Raw genomic sequence first — 19,899 nt, forward strand, 5'->3', positions numbered from 1 at the left:
ATAAAATAAACAATTAAATTATAATATATAATTTAATTGATAAAATAATTTATTTTTATATAGCATTTTAAATATATGGTATATATATATATATATACATAGAGTGCCATCTCTATGTATATACTGTTATACAATGCTATACAATATACAGGTATTACACATAAACACATTATTTTTGTATTATTAATATTATTTTGACTGTCAATCGGTTTATATACAAACAAACAAACAAAAAATTCATACATTGTTTTAAACAACAAATTTATTATTATTTTGATCCCAAAAAACCATGGATGAAGTAACCGATGTGGACATAGATTGCGGTAGATTTAAGTATGTATTGATTGAGGTCAAGGATCCCAAGGATGCCAACCAAACCAAATATATTGTCAGGGGTTACAAAAGGGCACCATTTCATGGTATGTCTAGTGATATATATATATATACCTATATATAGTTGACCACCGATTGATATCATCGATAGTCACCTTATACTGACTGATCCCATATATTATAATATAATATATTGTTTATGATATCCACTAACAAAAAAAACATGTGTTGTTTAAAAATTTGTTGATATAATTATTAATGATTTATTAATTTATTGTTTTATTTTTTTTTATATATGATATATAACTTTGTATTTAATTTATATTATAATAACAAATAGCCCTTTAATTTATGTTATTTTTTTTTATTATTAATACTATATTATTGTTTTTTTTTTGATTGATTGATTGATTGATAATATCAATAGTATATATCAATATATATATATATATATATACTGTATTTATTTGTATATTTATTTAGTATATATAAAAGTTTTGTTTTTGTTTTTTGTAAAAAAAAGGTTTTGTTTATTTTGTTTTTTTATGATATTTTGTTTTGTCTGTGTATTTGATTTGATGTACTATTGATTTAATGGTACAAAAAAATTAATTGAGATTTAAATGTTATTTATTTATATATATATGTTATATAAAAAAAACTTTCTCATAATAAACAACATATTAATTAGTTATTTACACAACAAATAATCGTTTAATTTGACTATTTATTTGCTATTTGTTTGATAGATAATAGTAATAATAATAATGTTTTTTTTAAATACTATATATTAATCAACAAAAAAAGTTGTTTTATTTTATTTATGTCCTATTGATTCAATGGTCCGAAAATTTGATTAATTTTTTTCAACCTAAACTTAATACATAAATTTTTTTTAATTTATATTTTTTACATTTTTAAGTAATGAAGTTTTTTTTAATACTAAATTTAATTTTTAATTATTTATTGAAAAGTTTATTTGATCATTAAGTTTTACAATGAATTAATTATTTATATAATTTTATTATTATTATTAACAAATTAAAGGACTTATATTATTGCTATTTAATAGTTACCTGGGTACTTCAATCTTATTATTGATAGTCAATAATAATTATAATATATATTAAATTTTAACACCTTTTTTTAATATAAGTTTTATATACTTTTAATATAAATTATTACTTGTCATACAATAAATACTATAATAATAATAATAATAAGTTAGAAAAGATATTGTTTGGGCTTTTTATTAATCAATTAATTAATTTATAAAATATTAACGAAAATTTGATTTATTTAATATATATATAAAAAGATGACACAATTATAAAAAAATTAATTTTTAATAATACTATTAAATTGAATTTATTTTTATTTTTAAATTTTTCTATCGATATTATTATCATATAATTATATATATATAATTATAATAATTTTGAATATAGTTTTTTTTTTGTTATCAATATATATATTTTACAAAAAATTTTATAATTATATTTATAAAATAAATAAATAAATAATAATTTCGTAGTTATATAATAATTATGTGTTTTTTTGTTGTTTAATAAAATCATTTTTATTTTTCAGGCGATATTGTCGATGAAGTTGAACCACAGTTACGGCGACTGAAATTGTTGAGCGATTGTGTCGGCGGCGGACGTATTCAACATAATGCCGACCAGAAAACCATACTTGTCTTCGGCTACAGTCAGGGCTACGGCAAGGCTGACCACTCGATTGCCTGCGAAATACTAAAGAAACGATTTCCCGATTACAAAGAGATCAAGTGGTCAGATGAAGGATATTAAAGATCGGGTTTTTTAAGTTTATTTTTAGTTGATTTAAAAAAAATTTGATTTTTTTTTTGGTTTAAGATGTGATTGAATTTTCAATTATTTTTTTTAGGTATTAATTGCTGTAATTAATAAATATTTTTAATTTTATATATAATTATTTGGTTTTTTTCAAATTACGGTAGTTTTTATTAACAGTAATTTAATGATGTATTTTTCTCATAGAAATTTTAATTTGAAAATAATTAAAAATAATTAATAATTTTGTTTTAAATAACATCGAATTTAATGAAATTATTTTTTTTTAGTTTAATTTATTAATAATTTATTATTTATTTTTTCATAACTTTATCGTAACATTTAAACTGGTTTTTTATATATAAAAATTAATACACAATTGATTTTTTACCAATAATTTTTTTTAATCTATAATACATATTCAAAAAATAAATAAAAAATAAATAATATTGGATACAAAAAAAAATAATTAAATTTATTTACTGTATACAGTTAGAAAAATATAACATAAAAATTAAAATAGATTTAAATATTTTTGTATTGAAAATCAAATTATTATTTGTGGAAAAAAACAATAACTTTATTTAAACCAATAATAATCAATGATTTTGTATGTAAAATAAAATCTTTAAAAAAAAACTTTATTGAATTTTTATAAGATTCATATGATTGCAGAATTGTTGGACAATTTTTTTATATAAAAATTTTGTATCCAATATTAACTATAATAAACAATAAAAATGTTAATTAAATTTTATTTGTTGTTTGTTTGTCGAAATTTAAAAAAATATATATATTACAATTTATGACAATATAATAATAATAATTATGATTATCTAATAAATATTGCTTTTGACTAGAAATTGTATATAATTTTTTTTACAACAAAACAAAAATATAAATTTAAATAAATATATTTATGTATTTATTATATTTTAAAAAAAAGTTACTAATGCATATCAATAAATAATTTTTTTTTGAATTATATAAATATTTAGTTCAAAATTTTGGTATTAAATATCCATAATTGAACCAAATCTTCTTAAATTTAATTAAAATTTTTTATATATAGTCTATAAATATGCTTAATTAATTAATTACAGTTTGTAATTTTGATGTTTTTAAAAAATATCTATTTTGCAAAAATATATTTTTAACATAAATTATTTAATTAAATTAATTATTATAATACACTATATCAATAAATTGCAAAATTAATTTAATTAAGTATTTTAATTAATATATATATAATTTTACACTAAAAATAATAAAAATTTATTATATTAAAAAAAAGTTACTAGTGCATATCAATAAATAATATTTTTTAATTATATAAATATTTTAATTATTGTAGTATTAAAAATTTTTGTATTAAATATCCATAATCGAATCAAATCTTCATAAATATAATTAAATTTTTTTTATATATAGTCTATAAATATGCTTAATTAATTAATTACAGTTTATAATTTTGATGTTTTTTTTAAAAAAAAAATTTTGTATCAATATTAACTATAATAAACCATAAAAATGTTAATTAAATTTTATTTTTTGTTTGTTTGTTTATTTGTCGAAATAAAAAACATATTACAATTTATGACATTTTATGAAATATAAATATAATTTAACATAATATATTTATGTATTTATTAATTATTTTTTTAAAAAAAAGTTACTAATGCATGTCAATAAATAATTTTTTTTAATTATATAAATATATATTATTGCAGTATTAAAGATTTTAGTTCAAAATTTTTGTATTAAATATCTATAATTGAATCAAATCTTCATAAATTAAATTAATTTTTTATATATATAGTCTATAAATATACTTAATTAATTAATTACAGTTTGTAATTTTGATGTTTTAAAAAAAAAATCTTTTTTCATAACTAACAATTTTAGTTAAATAGATGTTAATATATTTGGTATTATTTGGTTTTTCAAATTACGGTAGTTTTTAATTAACAGTAATTTAATGGTGTATTTTTTTCATACAAATTTTAATTGGAAAATAATTAAAAATAATTAATTTTAAATAACATCGAATTTAATGAAATTAATTTTTTTTAGTTTAATTTATTAATAATTTATTATTTATTTTTTTATAACTTTATCGTAACAGTTAAACTTGTTTTTTTTATATATTATATATATAACTTAATACACTATTGTTTTTACATATAATTTAAATTTATAATACATATTATTATAAAATAAATTTAAAAAAAATATAATATTACCGGTACAATAAATTGTATACAAATAAAAACCAGTTAAGAATGCTAGAAAGCATTTTCAGAAAAAAAAACTTGAATAGCATTGAAAACCATTAGTTATAGCGGCTATATAATATATAAAAATTTAAAAACTGGTCAAATATACATTATATAAATATTGTCATGTAGAGTATCAATTGACTAGGTATAACAAAATAAATTCAACTTTTGTCATGTAGGGTATCAAATGATTTAATATAACAAAATAATCATCTATAATTATACTTTTGCCGCTTATACTTATCCTTTATGTTCCCGTAGATATCAAAATTTTAATGAATATTTTTTATTTTTGTTTTTGATCCTTTATTCAAATCTATAATTAAAAATTTTTGTGTACTTTTGCCGCCATTTTAAAAAAATATCCTGAAATATTATATCATATTTTTGATGCTCTTTACAATTCTAAACGTTAAAATTTTTACCTAATTTTTTTACTTTGGCCGCCATTTTCTTTATGTTCCCGAAGAGATATCAAAATTTTACTGCATTTTTTTATTCTTATTTTTGATGCTTTATTCAAATTTATACTTTAAAAAAAATTTCTTAAAATATTTTTTACTTTGGCCGCCATTTTGTCCATGTTCCCGAGGAGATATCAAAATTTTAATGCCACTTTTCAATACATTATTAGTAGTCCTCTAACCGAATCTGAAGTCAGAATTTCAAAATTCACAAAAAAATTGCTACACACACACACACACACACACAAAAAAGGCTCGTATAGATTTCAGAAAACAAAACTTTTCAAGTTTTTTTTGATAATCAAATTTATTTACTGTAATTATAAAAATATAACATAAAAATTAAAATAGATTTATACGAAATATTTTGTATTGTTAATCTATAAAATCTATCTATAAAATTTAAATTTTTTATATATAGTCTATAAATATGCTCAATTAATTAATTACAGTTTGTAGTTAATAGATGTTAATATATACATAATTATATTGACTATTAAATTGAAAAATTATAAATATGTCAATTATGAAAATTAAAATCTATATATTGCAAAAATAAATATTATTATATACAGTATATGTATCAATAAAGTGAAAAAATTAGTTTAATTAAGTTATGCTTTATATAATAAAATTTTACACTAAAAATAATAATATTTTAATATTAATATAATTGTTTATTATATTTATTTTTTGTTTAACATGCGTTATATGCAAACAGTTATAACTCTAATTTGATATTAAAAACTCCTCCGACACCGCCACCCGTGTATCGGCACTCGTCCAACCAATTGTCGGGTATATAGGTTTGTACTGATCGGACAAAGTCATCCAAATGGCATACCTGTCCTCCTCTTTGGTGGCATCGATTCAAATACAATTTGTACGGCTGTTCCGATTCGGTAACATTCAGATAATACACTTCAACACCGTATTGTTGTTGTTGGGGTCTGTCATTCAATTGGTATAACTCTATGATAATAGTGGCGCCTAATAGTCAATAAACAGGGGAGAGTGGAGAGGAGGGTAGGGGACAGGTAGTTGAATAAGTGGTTGACTATTGAATAATAAATATATATAAATAATATATTTAATATTTACCGAAACGTATGTTTCGCTTATCATAAACATTGAGAGTGTTAAGCAATAGCGCCACTTGAATATCATGCTGTATTGAGGGGGTGGGGGTAGGTGGCGGGTAGAGGGGATAATAGTTAATAATTAGCTAATAATCGTTTAATTTTTTTTAACATTACCGTTGAGTATAAAGCAATTTTGTGGCTATAATTTCTATCACTGATTGATTGTCTCATGCGATCAGTTATATCCTTAAGTAGTAAACCTTAAGCAAAGAAAAAACAATTGTAACCAAAAGAAAATAAAATATAATAAAATATTATTTTTTTAAAAAAAATAATTAAAATATTTAACTCCAAACCAGCTCTCAATCGTTTCTGTAGACGAGTGTTGGCGTCAAATATGAAAACCATTTCGTGAAACTCCCGTAACATACGATAGATAGTCTGATTGAGCCAACCAATTGGTCCCAAATTATGTAGTTTCTGTATTTCCAATGTATTATATAGCATACCGGCGCTCCAGTCGTCCAATTGGACGCCACACTTATCCGACACATATTGCAACAAATTTCGATGTTTAGCCATCAATTCGTTGACCGGTTTTGACTTAGATATCTGTTTGCGATCCCTATCAGCTGTCGGACAGTACGATCGCGGATTCAGCATCTGTTGGGTGATATACAGTATGAGAGGACAGTTATATTGAATTTTTTTTTAAAAATTATTATTTAATAATTAGAGGTTTTAACGCCAAAAAACATTTACCCCGTCTTCGCAAAATCTGACCGTAATTATCGGTATTGGCTGCCAATGTTGGCCCAACTGGCCGTCCCATTTCCATCGGCCGACCGGCGGATACAGTGCCGACAATACTAGGCCAACACTTTCCAGACACCTGTCTTTGGATGAACTTCGGGCGTAGACCTCGCGGGGAGAGTCGCCTAAAAAGTTTTTATACCGTTTTCTAATGTATTTTCCCAATGAATACATTCGTTGCTTTCCTTTCTGTTAAAATAAAACAAAAAAAAATAAAAATTTTTAAAAACATATATAAAATGTTTGATCAATAATAAGATTTCGGGTTTTTTAAAAATAAATACTTTGGTCAGTTGTTGCCAGCCGTCGGGCCAGTACTTGTCCACCGAACCGTACGGATCGTTTGGATAGGTATAGTCCGGTGTCCGCTCGCCGTGTCGGTGAATCTGATATCAAAATGGACGACCAATTTAATAGTTATAAACCAACAAAATAAATAAAAATAATTATTATATTATATTTTGTTTTATTTAATTAATAATTATATTACAATTCAAATACTAACAACAAATACATGTTTTAATCGCTTATTAGTTTCGGATGATATTTTGGTATTAATTTTTGATAATAATATTAATAATAATATCAATACAATTATACTAATAGATATTTGCCTATATTGATGTCTATTAATAATAATTGTAATCATTTTTTTTGTGTTTTTTATAAATTTAAACTAAATATTTAAACATAATATACAATATAATCAATCATTAAATGTTGTCTCAATATATACTGTATATATAATATATTATTATTAGTAGTAGTAAATCACTAAAAAATTATGAGATTTTTTTGTTTGAAAACAAAATAAAAACTATTTAAAAGCACGCGCGCGCGTAAAACTCGTGCAATTTTTGTTGTTGTTGTAATTGTAATTTATATGTCGACAGTTTAATAACTAAAATACTAAATTGTTAATAAAATATTTATTTTTTTGGTATCATTACAAACATCTCGCTATTGATTAAGTTATTTATTATTGAATATATATACTGTATATATTTATTTTTTTGAAATAACAAAACAGAATTTACAGTTAATTTTTTTTAATGCAAGTTATAGTAAAATAAAAACTGATATTTTTGAATAATAATCATTTAGTATAGTCCTCTCTCTCTCTCTCTCTCTCTCTCTCTCTCTCTCTCTCTCTCTCTCTCTCCCAAAAAAATCATTGGTGTATCTAATCAATTGGTCAGTCAATCAGTCAGTTAGTCATCAATAATGCCGTCGACGGTGTTGTCTATAATTGTTACGACAATTGCCATAATTGGTGTAAAAGAGTCGTCATCGTCGGTGTCGTCGTCGTCGTCGTCATCATCGGTCAAACAGTCAGACAGTCATCACTTGACTATGGATGCTATGAACAGATACAATGGTCACCGATCTACGGCCTATCGGTCGTCAATCGTACAGAATTATGTTTGCAATGATATGCGGGAAACTCATATGCAAATGGATCGTATCATTGATTTCTTAAATATTACCAAATGGGAGGTCGAGTGGGATAGAAAATCTGATGGATACTATAGGCCTAAATTGAATACAAAATTTTTTTGTTATCGTAAAGACTTTTGGTGTGCAACATATTTTCATGTAATTTAAATACATTATTATTATTATTATACAGTATATCTGTCCTCTCTCTCTCTCTCTCTCTCTCTCTTTCTTTCTTTCTCTGTCATAGCCGAGAGCGCACTGTTAGGCGCTCTGCAAAAAAAATACTAACCGTCCTCTCGTTCTCTCTCTCCTTCCCTCTCTCTCTCTCTCTCTCTCTCTCTTTCTCTCTCACACACACAAACTCCTTGTCCTCCCTGTGCTCTATCTGTATGTCACTACAAGTGATGATGGCTATGATGAGCACCATTGAGATGTGTGCTCTATGTGTATGTATGTATGTGTGTGTGTGTATGTGTGTGTGTATGTATGTGTGTGTGTATTATATCAATATATAATTTAAATTTTCTTTTGTATTTGATTTGATTTATCCAAACAAACAAATAAATAAATAAAACAACAACAACAAAAAGTTTAGCAGAAATTGCAATATATCTAAGAATTTTACCGATGAAATCGTCAGAGAGTTTGATTGGGATCGACAGGATTTTAACAGTAAATACGGGGTCGACCTAACCGACCAGTTCTGCAATGAACTGAACGACAAATTACATTATGCCGACCCAATGTTCCAGCAATGGCTATATTGTAGTATTGATGAGGTACTGGCCCGCATCAGTGGCACCTATACTGGAACCGATGCACCGGACAAACAGCCGCTATCTCTGCCACCGTCGCCGCGGCCACCACTGCCAGTGCAACAGTCAGGCGCTTACCATATGAAGGACAGTCGTGTTGTTGTCATAATATTGATAATACTGGTGATGACGATTATTTTTTTGCTACTATAATTGCTAAATTGTTTCTCATATAAAATACATTATATATATATACAGTATTATATAATATATTGCTTTAACAATACTATCATATTATAAATTAGTATAAATTTAATAAGTATTGTAAATATTTTATATAATATAATAATAATTATTATTAGTATTTGTTTTTTATATAAAAAACTCATTTGTTATATATTTTTTATTACCGATAATCTAAATGTCATTAATATCTTAATTTTTGTATACATTACAGTAATAATAAACTATAGATTACTTTATAAATTTAGTAAATATTTTTATTAATTTAAAAAAAAAAATACTGTAATACCAATAATTATTTAATTTTTTTTAAATATAAAACAACGTAACCAAAAAAAAATTAATTTATAAACAACTGAAAAATATATTAAATTATAATTAATTGTAAATATTTATTTAATATTTAATTTATAAAAAATTGCATTATATAATATCATGCATTTATACTTACATTTATTTTTTAAAAATATATACTGTATTACAATAATAATTACGAGATTCACAAAAAATAAAATTTAAAAAAAAATAATTTTTTAACATAATTTAAATTTAATTTTCTTTTTTCATTACAGTTTATTGTTTGGTAGTATTAATATAACTGTCATAATTGTTAACTGATTTTTATACAGTGGGAAAGTCCTACTTGAACACACACACCAAAAAAAAAATCAAACTGTCCCCCCCCCCCCCGATATATAAAAACAGTGGTCATCTAATTTGATTGGGTGTAATGTCACTGTTGATGAACAGTTTACTGAAAAGGTAAGGACATACTGACCATTGAATTAATTTGATAAGGGATTCAGTTTATATAAACTGAATCCCTTATCAAATCTTTTTTTTTAAAGTTTTATATCTCAACCAACTAACCAAATACACCAACAAAAATAAACTATCTTTTCATATCCCTATCCCCTTTTGAACACATATATGATTGTATAAACAGGAGTTACTTACCGATCATATCATCAATATATGTGTTACACTATCAACGGCAACACCAACACCAACAACAACAACAGTACCGTTGGTTTGAAACCATTGACCGATCGTTGGTTTCATTGGCAGACAATTGGCAGCCACCGAGACTGAGAAGCGCACAGTTGGCCAACGGACAATCATCATCATCGGCGGCGGCGGCGCCGGCGGTATTCGATGAACAATGGTTCGAGCCGTTTGTGTCCATTAAGCCGCGGTTCGCCAAAGCTGACGAAACAAAATTCCCGGCCGGTTATGTCGGTCCGATGAAAGTGCTCGGTTCGGGCTATATATTTGATAGCGAACACCAAGACAACGTACTGGTTGTCACACATATCAATACTGTGGCCTACTATACGCTGGTCAAGGTTCGCATGTTTAACGGCCATCATCTGAATGGACGGGTAGCCTTGCGATTGTTTGACGCCAAACTGGCCATCATTAAGCTAGAATCGGACGACAAAATGCGCGAATACGGCAAACCGTTACGCGAGGCCGTCTACGCAGACGAACAAACCATCAAACAGCTAGACATTGGTCAAGTAGTCTACGGAGTGGTCAGTGCCGGCGCTTTTGTCCATCATTTTACGGCCGGCCGTATTAGCGGTAATATCAATCAGACATTACAAACATTCTATCATTCTTGTAGTCTCGATAGCGATGGATTGGGTAACGTTATTGTCGACGAAATGGGTCGTATAGTTGGACTCAATCGGGATAAAGGAGGAAACAGATGTTTAGCCATCAATGCCACATGTCTTCGAGGTTGGTTGTCATGAAATTTTATATTATATTTTTTTAAGAGCACAGTTAGCTCTCTAAAATCTATTTCATGTTGTTGTTGCTTATCATAACATAAACCTAATAACCACTGACTACTGTTCCCCTCCTCTCTCTCTCTCTCTCTCTCTCTCTCTCCCGACGACCCATACCTAGAATTTCTGTCAGGAGTTCATAATATGATTATAGACGACATGAAAGCGTTTGGTTTGATTGTCGGTTGGCTCAACCAAAACGATCCGAACACCCGAACCAACATTCAAAACCATTTGAACGCCCGATTGGGACACCAGTCGCCCGAATTGCCGGCCGATATTACCGGTGCTGTTGTCTGTCACATAATGATGGGATCGACAGCTCATAAGTAAGCACTATATACTATATTATATATATATATCAATACTGTATATTTGTTGTCTAATTTTTTTCAATTCCTATTTACTTCCCGACCCCACCCCACCCCCATCCCCCTTGACAGAGCTGGTATCAATTTGGGCGATATTATTGTCAATATCGACGGCACAAAAGTCGAATCGCTCGATGACCTGTACGACCCGTTAAACGATGACTTCAATTGCGATCTGCAGGTAATCAGACCGTCCGACTCGTTGAGTGCCACCGGTCAGCGTCAACGGCGATCGTTTAGTGTAAAAAAGACCGACAGACTCAGTATAATTGTATAGATTTTTTTTCGGGGGGCTGGGTTTGGGTGGGGCGGGACGGGCAGGGTGTTGTTTTGTGGTCGATTTTTATTATACCCGTCCCGCAACCCTCCCTAATTAACACATTTATCTTTATTATCTATTATAATATTTACATTTAAATTCATAATATAATCAAATATTGTTTTTTTTGTTTTATTTATTTTTATAACTTTTATTTCTATATACTCTATATACCGGTATTAATATATTTAATTGATATTAATATAAATATATATTTGATTTTTTGAAAAAAAACTATAACTATATAGCATAGTATTTATTGTAATTATTATTATTATCAAAAAATATAAATATGTAATAAACTGTATTAATTTCTAAATAAATTACTATTAAATATGTTTTTTGTTGTTGAAATTATAATAATTGTTGATTTTTTAGTTATTATTAGTTATGTAACTAATATCTAATATAATAAAAAAAACTATATCTATTTATTATTAAATATTTATATAAAATAATTAAATTTATCATATTTGAAACATTTGATAGGATTTCAAATTAATTTTTTTTTAGAAAAAAACATATATTTTTTAAGTAAACATTTTTTTATTATCAATAATTTTAATCAATAATATTCATAATAATAATAATGTAAATTTTTTACAATGATTTAACCAATGTCATTTTTTTGTTAGATATACAATAATTTTTTTCGTATATATATATAATCTGTATTTATTTTTAATATATTTATCATATATATATTTTTTTAGTTAGTTTAACAAATTTAGTTTTATTATTTATATTTATTTAAAAAATTTTATGTTATTAAATTTTAAACACCAACAATTATTGTAGTTTTAATTAATATAATATTAATACTGTTATTTTTTTCAAAAAAAAAATTATATGTAATCATTAATTCAATTAATTTTGATTACAGATTAAAAATTTTCATCAATTTTTGTAACAATTTTTTTTATCCAAAAAATTATATTTGGTATTTCAATTTCACATAATTAATTGTTTTTTTTAAAAAATGCAATAATTGTTTTTTTATACAAATAAATAGTAATGTCTTTTTCAGATTTTTTTTTCATTGAGTTCAACAACAAAATAAAATACAATATATTAAGCAATAATAAAAATATAACTCATTTTCATTTAATAATAATAATAATAATAATATATAGTACTGTATAATAAAAAAAATAATTAATTAACAAACAATTTGTTTTTATTTATGACACAACAGAAAATCATAGGATATTTTTTTCAAACAAAAATTGATTTTTTAAAAATGCAAAAAAAATTCATATTTAAAAATTTGTAATATAGTATATGTGTGTATGTTTTTGTTTGTTTGTACCGTAAGTTATATAAATAATATATATATATATATATCAATTAAATTAATTACAAATTTTTATTTTCAATACTTTTCAAAATGGATATATATATATATATATATATATTTGAATCAATAATTTTGATAAAACAATTTACAGTAATATTATAATTAACAACAAAAATGCTATCTATTGTATTACGGAGTTTACAATTATATATTCATCTATATATATATACATAGTATATAACTTATATATATATATCAATTTAGTTAACAGTTTTATTATTTTTATTTTCAATAAAATATATAATAGATTTAATTAATCATAATCTCCGTCAATATATTATTATTATTATTGTCTTTCTTACGGTTTTTTTTGTTTTGTTGTTAATAAATAGACTTTCATATAATATATATGTATGTATAAACTGTTTTTAGTTATGTTTTTTTAAAAAAAAACTATAAATAGATAATAATTTACAGTAAAAATAAACTTAAAAAATAATTTGAAGCATAAAATAATAAATGTAATAATTAATTAATAAATTAATTTTTGTTTTGTTTAAATTAATCAATTAATCACTAATTATAGTATCGTCATTAAGTTAATTATTAAAAAAATAAAATTTCTCAACAAAAATGAGATAAATATTTAGTTATATTACTACAATAGTATATATATTTAATATTATCGTAAATAAAATACTATATCTTAAATTATACTGTAATATAATGTATTATTATTAATAATAATAATAGCTATGATTGCGGAATTACTACAGAGGTTTAATATTTTTTGTTGTTTTTTTAAATACTATTTATTAAGATAAATAAAATGCTATTATTTTTTCCATCAATAATATACTGTATTTATAAATATATATCGATATATATATATATATATATATATTCAGTAGGGATATACCAGTAAATATAAATTAAACAACTATTTTTTTGGGTGGTGGAGGGGGTGACACAATATCAATAAGTTATTAACTAATTTATAATAAAATAATAATAATAATACTGTAAGTACAACAAGTAATAATACAATTTGATATTTTGATATCTGTATGCAAACTATTTTCCAATGATTTTATCATAATTTTTTATAATAATACTAAGACAACAAAAATATTTCAATTCATCAATTTTTCTGTTTGTTTAATAAAAAAAACCCCAAATAACTATTTTCCTGTTTTATGTTTGAATATTATTACGAAATATATATATATATATAAAATTTATTATATATGTATATATATAGTTATATATATATATATATATATACGACAAAAAAAAAGATAGTATATTATTATGTCTGTCAATTATATTAGCGGTAATTTTTTTGTTTGTTTAGTAATCATAATACAGAGTAATAATAATAATCAAATACACTATTAAATAAATACAATTTATGTACATATTTCTAGTGTATTCACACATTATTACAATAATAATTACTGTGAGTCGGTATTAGACAAGGAGTGACTGTATGTGTGTGTGAGTGAGTGAGTGAGTGAGTTCGATACCCAAACGAGTAGTTTAAACGGTTAGACAATTTTTGTTGTCAATTGTTTGTCTGTTTATATATTATGTTTGTCTCTCAGAGTACGGTAGTGTAAACATACTGTAAGTGTGTGTGTCTTGAGTCGTGAGTTATTTTTATTATTTTTAATTTAAAACAGTTGGTATGGGATGTGCGCACCGACTGTGCTGTTGGATGATTCAGACCTGAGTTTTCGACGACTTTCGAGCCGACGGTGCGTTAGTGGTAACAGTAGTCGTATTAGTGGCAACAGAGCTGGACTTTGTGGTGGACGACGAAGCCGTCGATGACTTTCGCGAACTTGATTTCATCGGGTCGTCGTCCGATTGGCGGTCGGGTAGCGATGATCGTTGATCTTCGATACGTCCCGCTTGGAAACGCAGGATTAGACTAAAAAAATCTTCGTCGGGAACGGTAGGTGCGACGCTCTGGTAGTTCATAAGAGAGCGTAAGAAAGAGGAGATACACACATCAAACAGTGTCTTAACAAAAAAATAGGTTACAGTTTTTTATGGTATTACCTGTTGCGGCGAATTACTTGACGTCGAGACCACACTTTGCGGTCTCTCCAGAGTCGACGGCCGATCGAGTGTCGCACCGCCGCCGCCAGTGTTGTCGTCGCTGGACGTACTGGGCATTAGTGTCCGCTGATCCTCCAGACGACTGTCCTGACAGCGCATCAACATTTCGAAAAAGTCGTCATCGGGCAGAACATTGGCGCCCAACGAGTATTGCCGATTGGGTGCCGTTCGCCGAGCGTTAGCAACATTGTTTGGCCGCAATCGGGCCGCCGCCGCCGGTCCACCCAATTCGTTGCCGGCACCGCCGTTCTCATTGTTTTGGTGTACATATGACGTATGGTTTCGTTGTTGTGGAAGACTTTCAGGACCGTTGGTGGCACTGTTACGGCGTACGGCCGGTTGAGGTGGCAGTGCGGCCCTCTGGTCGTCCATACGACGCTCTTGCATACCGGCGATCATTTCGATGAGATCGTGAAAATGGTCGGCACTGCTGGACGACTGTTGAGAGTCCTGCGACGCCGACTGGCCAACCCGTCCGATGTGATTATTATTATTAGTAGTATTATTATTTGTATTCATTGCATTGTTGTTGGCGACCGAGTGATTAATGCGGGCGTTATGAGCACCGCCCGGACCACCACCACCATTGTTACCAGCATTTGCTGAGCAGCCACTGCTGGCGTACTGTCGGCTATTGGCAGCAATCGGTTGACCGCAAATGGGTTTGCGATTCTCCTTGTTTTCGATGATCGCCGCCGCACCCATCAGCGGACACCTTTGGTCGTCCATACGTTTGCTCTGAAACTTTGAGACCAAATCTAGAAAATCTTCGTGAGATTTGCTAATAAAATCGGTACTCGTGGACGACACTATATTATCAATTGGTTGATCCGTTTCGACGACGACGACACCCGATGAAGTAGTAGTAGTATTAACCACCACTTCTTCGACAGTATTGAGTGAAAGTTTCCGTTGCTGTGGCGACAGTGCCATCACATCCATTCGTTCCATTGACAACCGTTTGTGTCGACCGATAATATCGGATTGTATTATAGTTTTGTTGGCCATATCTTTTTCCAATAGTTTTCGTAGATCCGAAATACTCATCTGAGCAGTGGTCTGGCCGGTAATGTCGCCAATCTCGCGGCTAATCTCCAGGTGCTTTTGTGCATAATTGAGCGCCTCCTGGTGATCGCCAACTGCTGTCATAGCGTTACCGAGACTCCAATAGGCGCGACCTTCGCCGATACGGTCGCGCAATTCCTGGGCAATCTTCAAATGACGCAAATGATACTCAATGGCCGAATTGTAATCGCGTAACAGTGTATAGGTATTGCCCAAACTATAGCAGGCCTGGGCCTCTACTACCCGATCCTTTAGCTGTTCGGCCAGTTCTAGGGTTTGTCTACCGATTTAGTAAAAAAAACAATTTACCATAAATTAGTCAATCAGTTAAATGGAAAGGGATATATATATATATATATTACTTGTAATTATAAACAGCCGTTTCAAACTGTCCTAAAAATATGTGAGCGTTGCCTAAATTGCATTGAGCCCGACGTTCGGCCGCTTTGTCGCCAAACTCTTTGGCTATATTTAATCGCTACAGAAAGATGAGACACAAACAACAAAAATGAGATACAAATAACAATATTATAATACTGGACAGGGATTAAGATATTTATGATAACAACGACAACAAACCTCTTCGTGATAGGCGACTGCCTGAGCAAAATTGCCCAATAGATAGTGAGTATTGCCGAGATTGCCGCAGGCCCGACCCTGAGCCGACTTGTCGCCCAATTGTGTCATCAGATCGAGATTTTGTCTGCAAAATAAAAAAATCAATTGTTGTTTTAGACATCAATTAATATTTGTAGATCTATGAGACAGTCTAGGAAGACCATCATAGCCGCCCGTACTTATAATAGTCGACCGCTTGTTCCAGACATTGTTTGACATCGTCGGGAAATTCGCCGGGATCTTCGTTGCCTGCTTTGGCCATTGTCTTGCCTTTTGTGTGAAACACATTACCCAAGTTGTATAGTGCGCGGCCTTCGCCTACCTGTGCGCGGGGGAAGAGAGAGAGAGAGAGAGAGTAAAGAAAAAGACATTTTAGTAAATCAGTTGAATTGAGTAATAATTATAATAATTATATTACTTTGTCGGCCAACTCGCGACTGATCTCCAGATGACGTTTACAGAAAATGATGGCGTCGTCGAAACGGCCCATCATTTTCAAACTGTTACCCAAATTGCCCGAAGCCTTGGCCTCACCGATGCGGTCGTTGATAGATCTTTAAGAAAGAAATAAAGAGAGAGAGAGTGAGAAAAAATAATGATTACAAAAACAGTTAAATCTCTGGACAATTATAAGAGTAGTCCCGCGCGCGATACTACTACTATATGGTGTCCATTGAAACCGAACACATACTTGGCCACTGTTAGGTCCATTTTATGGTAGTCCATGGCCTTGTGATAGTTGCCCAAATAGAAGTAGGCGTTACCCAATTGGGAATAGATGGCCGACAATGTTTTCAGGTCGTTCGTACCGCACTTGACGGCCGCCTCGAAAAAGGCTACCGAACCGTTAAAGTCGCCCAATTTGGATAGCCGTTCGCCTTCGATGGCCAACTCAATACAAGTGGACGCATCCATCTCTTGTTTTTTTTCTCTATCAGATGTCTTCTAAATGTGTGGTAGTTTCACACTTTTCGGGTCAATGATGTCGATGATTATGATTGGTGGTGGCGATGATGATGATGTCACTAACCGGTAAATCACTGGCCAACTTTGTTTGGCGTTGGTGGTGGTGGCCACGAACAACAACCCGTAGACAACTGGTCCACAACTTCGGGTGTGTGTGTGTGGTGTGGGAGACAATGACAACTTCGGATGGGAAACCCGCGGAAGCTCTCTCTCTCTCTCTCTGGCGGTAAGTCAATGGCCAGACAGACAACTCGGTGTTTATCTCAGCAATCCGTCGGAGTCGATGGTCAGTCAACGGTTCGATGTGTGTGAGAGAGAGAGTATTTGTTGTCCGCAAATCAATTGATCGGTAAAATTGATTGATTTTTTTCTCTCTCTCTTTAATAAATCATTTCATTTGAATAAATAAATACAAAATAAAAAATATTTTAATTTTAATTTAATAACAAAAAACAAACAGTCATTTCATTGACTGAAACACTCAAACAAACGGTTTTTCTCTCTCTCTCTTGTCGTTGGACTCCATGTGCTCTACGCGTGCGCTGTCATAGCCGAGAGCGCACTGTTAGGCGCTCTGCAAACAAATACTAACCGTCCTCTTACTCTCTCTCTCTCACATACACACACACACAAACTCCTTGTCCTCCCTGTGCTCTATCTGTATGTCACCACAACTGATGATGGCTATGATGAGCATCATTGAGATGTATGCTCTATGTATATGTATGTATGTATGTATGTATGTATGTATGTATGTATGTATGTATGTATGTATGTATGTATGTATGTATGTATGTATGTATGTATGTATGTATGTATGTATGTATGTATGTATGTRTGTGTGTGTGTGTGTGTGTGTGTGTGTGTGTGTGTGTATGTGTGTATGTATGTATGTATGTATGTATGTATGTATGTATGTATGTATGTATGTATGTATGTATGTATGTATGTATGTATGTATGTGTGTGTGTGTGTGTGTGTGTGTGTGTGTGTGTGTGTGTGTGTGTGTGTGTGTGTGTGTGTGTGTGTGTGTATGTGTGTGCTATATGTATACCAGGGTTTTTAGTAGAATACACACTAGTGGTAAAGTAGTGATGTCATAATTGAAATAACTAGAATGACCAAATAATACTTTAGTAATACACTAGTAATTATCTAGTAAGCAATATATTATAAATTTTTGATGATTTTAAGATTACTATAATAACAATTAAAAACTCACGAAAACTTACTCAGACTTATAAAGTGACAATAAATTATATTGACATAACTGTTTCAATAATATGAAAGAACATGTTATCCAAAGGGTTCGAAGAACACAAACCGGTAATGAAAATTCCGCAATGTATGATAGCTCAGACCTACCAGAGTCATACCATACCACTTACATACATATCCCTCTACCGCAGTTTTAGATATTCAACTTTAAAGTTGGAAAATCGAAATTTTTTAATTCACGTTATTTATGCATATGATACGTGATTTCAATGTATTTTTTAATACTAATAATATATCTGAAAACAAAATATCAATAAGTCATTTAGTATTCGAAATATTCTACATTAATTATAATTATAATAAAAATAATGAAAATAATACAATAATTAATTAAAGTGAAATAATTATCAAATATAGAAATAATACAGTTAATTTCAATAAAGTAATTAGTATTTAGTATTTATATAATTAAACTACTTTATAGAAATTAACATTGTATTATTTTTATATTTGATAATTATTTTACTTTAATTAATTATTTTATTATTTTCATTATTTTTATTATAATTACAATTTTAAAATATTTGATATTAAGATAATAAAAAATAAAACAGTTTATACGAGTATAAAAATCATTTTTTAAAAATACAGTGAAATAATTTATCAAATGCATAAATAACGCATTAAATAATTACGATTTTAATGTAGAATATTTCGAATACTAAATGACATTAATATTTTGTTTTCAGATATATCATTAGTATTAAAAATACATTGAAATCATGTATCATATGCATAAATAACGTGAATTAAAAAATTTCGATTTTTGAACTTGTCGAAAATCTCAATTGCGGTAGAGGGATATGTATGTAAGTAGTATGGTGTGACTCAGGGAGGTCTGGGCT

General features: G+C 28.4%; 5 protein-coding genes across 5 annotated transcripts; 3 read left to right on the plus strand and 2 right to left on the minus strand.

Moving 5' to 3' along the window:
- The first annotated feature begins 164 nt into the window (after positions 1–164).
- LOC128955278 (14 kDa phosphohistidine phosphatase-like) lies at positions 165–2,244 on the plus strand. The gene is made up of 2 exons (XM_054300931.1): positions 165–419; positions 1,924–2,244. The coding sequence occupies exons 1-2, from the start codon at positions 290–292 to the stop codon at positions 2,142–2,144; spliced, it is 351 nt and encodes a 116-aa protein (XP_054156906.1). The 5' UTR covers positions 165–289; the 3' UTR covers positions 2,145–2,244.
- A 3,367-nt stretch (positions 2,245–5,611) lies between these two features.
- LOC128955249 (prostatic acid phosphatase-like) lies at positions 5,612–7,347 on the minus strand (the record flags this gene model as incomplete). The annotated part of the gene is made up of 7 exons (XM_054300899.1): positions 5,612–5,880; positions 5,992–6,058; positions 6,147–6,232; positions 6,329–6,635; positions 6,735–6,974; positions 7,070–7,171; positions 7,291–7,347. Coding segments are annotated over 7 exons (1,128 nt in total), but the record flags the coding sequence as incomplete, so codon positions are not given.
- Positions 7,348–7,843: 496 nt separating this feature from the next.
- LOC128955250 (uncharacterized) lies at positions 7,844–9,870 on the plus strand. The gene is made up of 3 exons (XM_054300900.1): positions 7,844–8,381; positions 8,816–9,163; positions 9,853–9,870. Exons 1-3 carry the CDS (start codon positions 8,010–8,012, stop codon positions 9,868–9,870), a joined length of 738 nt encoding a protein of 245 aa, XP_054156875.1. The 5' UTR covers positions 7,844–8,009.
- LOC128955274 (serine protease HTRA2, mitochondrial-like) lies at positions 9,800–11,702 on the plus strand. Its single transcript, XM_054300928.1, has 4 exons — positions 9,800–9,985; positions 10,170–10,966; positions 11,138–11,345; positions 11,460–11,702. Exons 1-4 carry the CDS (start codon positions 9,954–9,956, stop codon positions 11,662–11,664), a joined length of 1,242 nt encoding a protein of 413 aa, XP_054156903.1. The 5' UTR covers positions 9,800–9,953; the 3' UTR covers positions 11,665–11,702.
- Positions 11,703–14,296: 2,594 nt separating this feature from the next.
- LOC128955272 (G-protein-signaling modulator 2-like) lies at positions 14,297–18,379 on the minus strand. Its single transcript, XM_054300924.1, has 8 exons — positions 18,268–18,379; positions 17,502–18,154; positions 17,229–17,364; positions 16,990–17,132; positions 16,772–16,895; positions 16,555–16,670; positions 15,068–16,472; positions 14,297–14,974 (listed from the first exon to the last, which is right to left on the minus strand). Exons 2-8 carry the CDS (start codon positions 17,723–17,725, stop codon positions 14,726–14,728), a joined length of 2,397 nt encoding a protein of 798 aa, XP_054156899.1. The 5' UTR covers positions 17,726–18,154; positions 18,268–18,379; the 3' UTR covers positions 14,297–14,725.
- Positions 18,380–19,899: the final 1,520 nt, after the last annotated feature.

The sequence above is a fragment of the Oppia nitens genome, unplaced genomic scaffold, assembly GCF_028296485.1.
Source record: "Oppia nitens isolate AA-2021 unplaced genomic scaffold, nextdenovo-longstitch-racon4-pilon3 scaffold2_pilon_pilon_pilon, whole genome shotgun sequence".
Classification (NCBI taxonomy): Eukaryota; Metazoa; Arthropoda; class Arachnida; order Sarcoptiformes; family Oppiidae; genus Oppia; species Oppia nitens.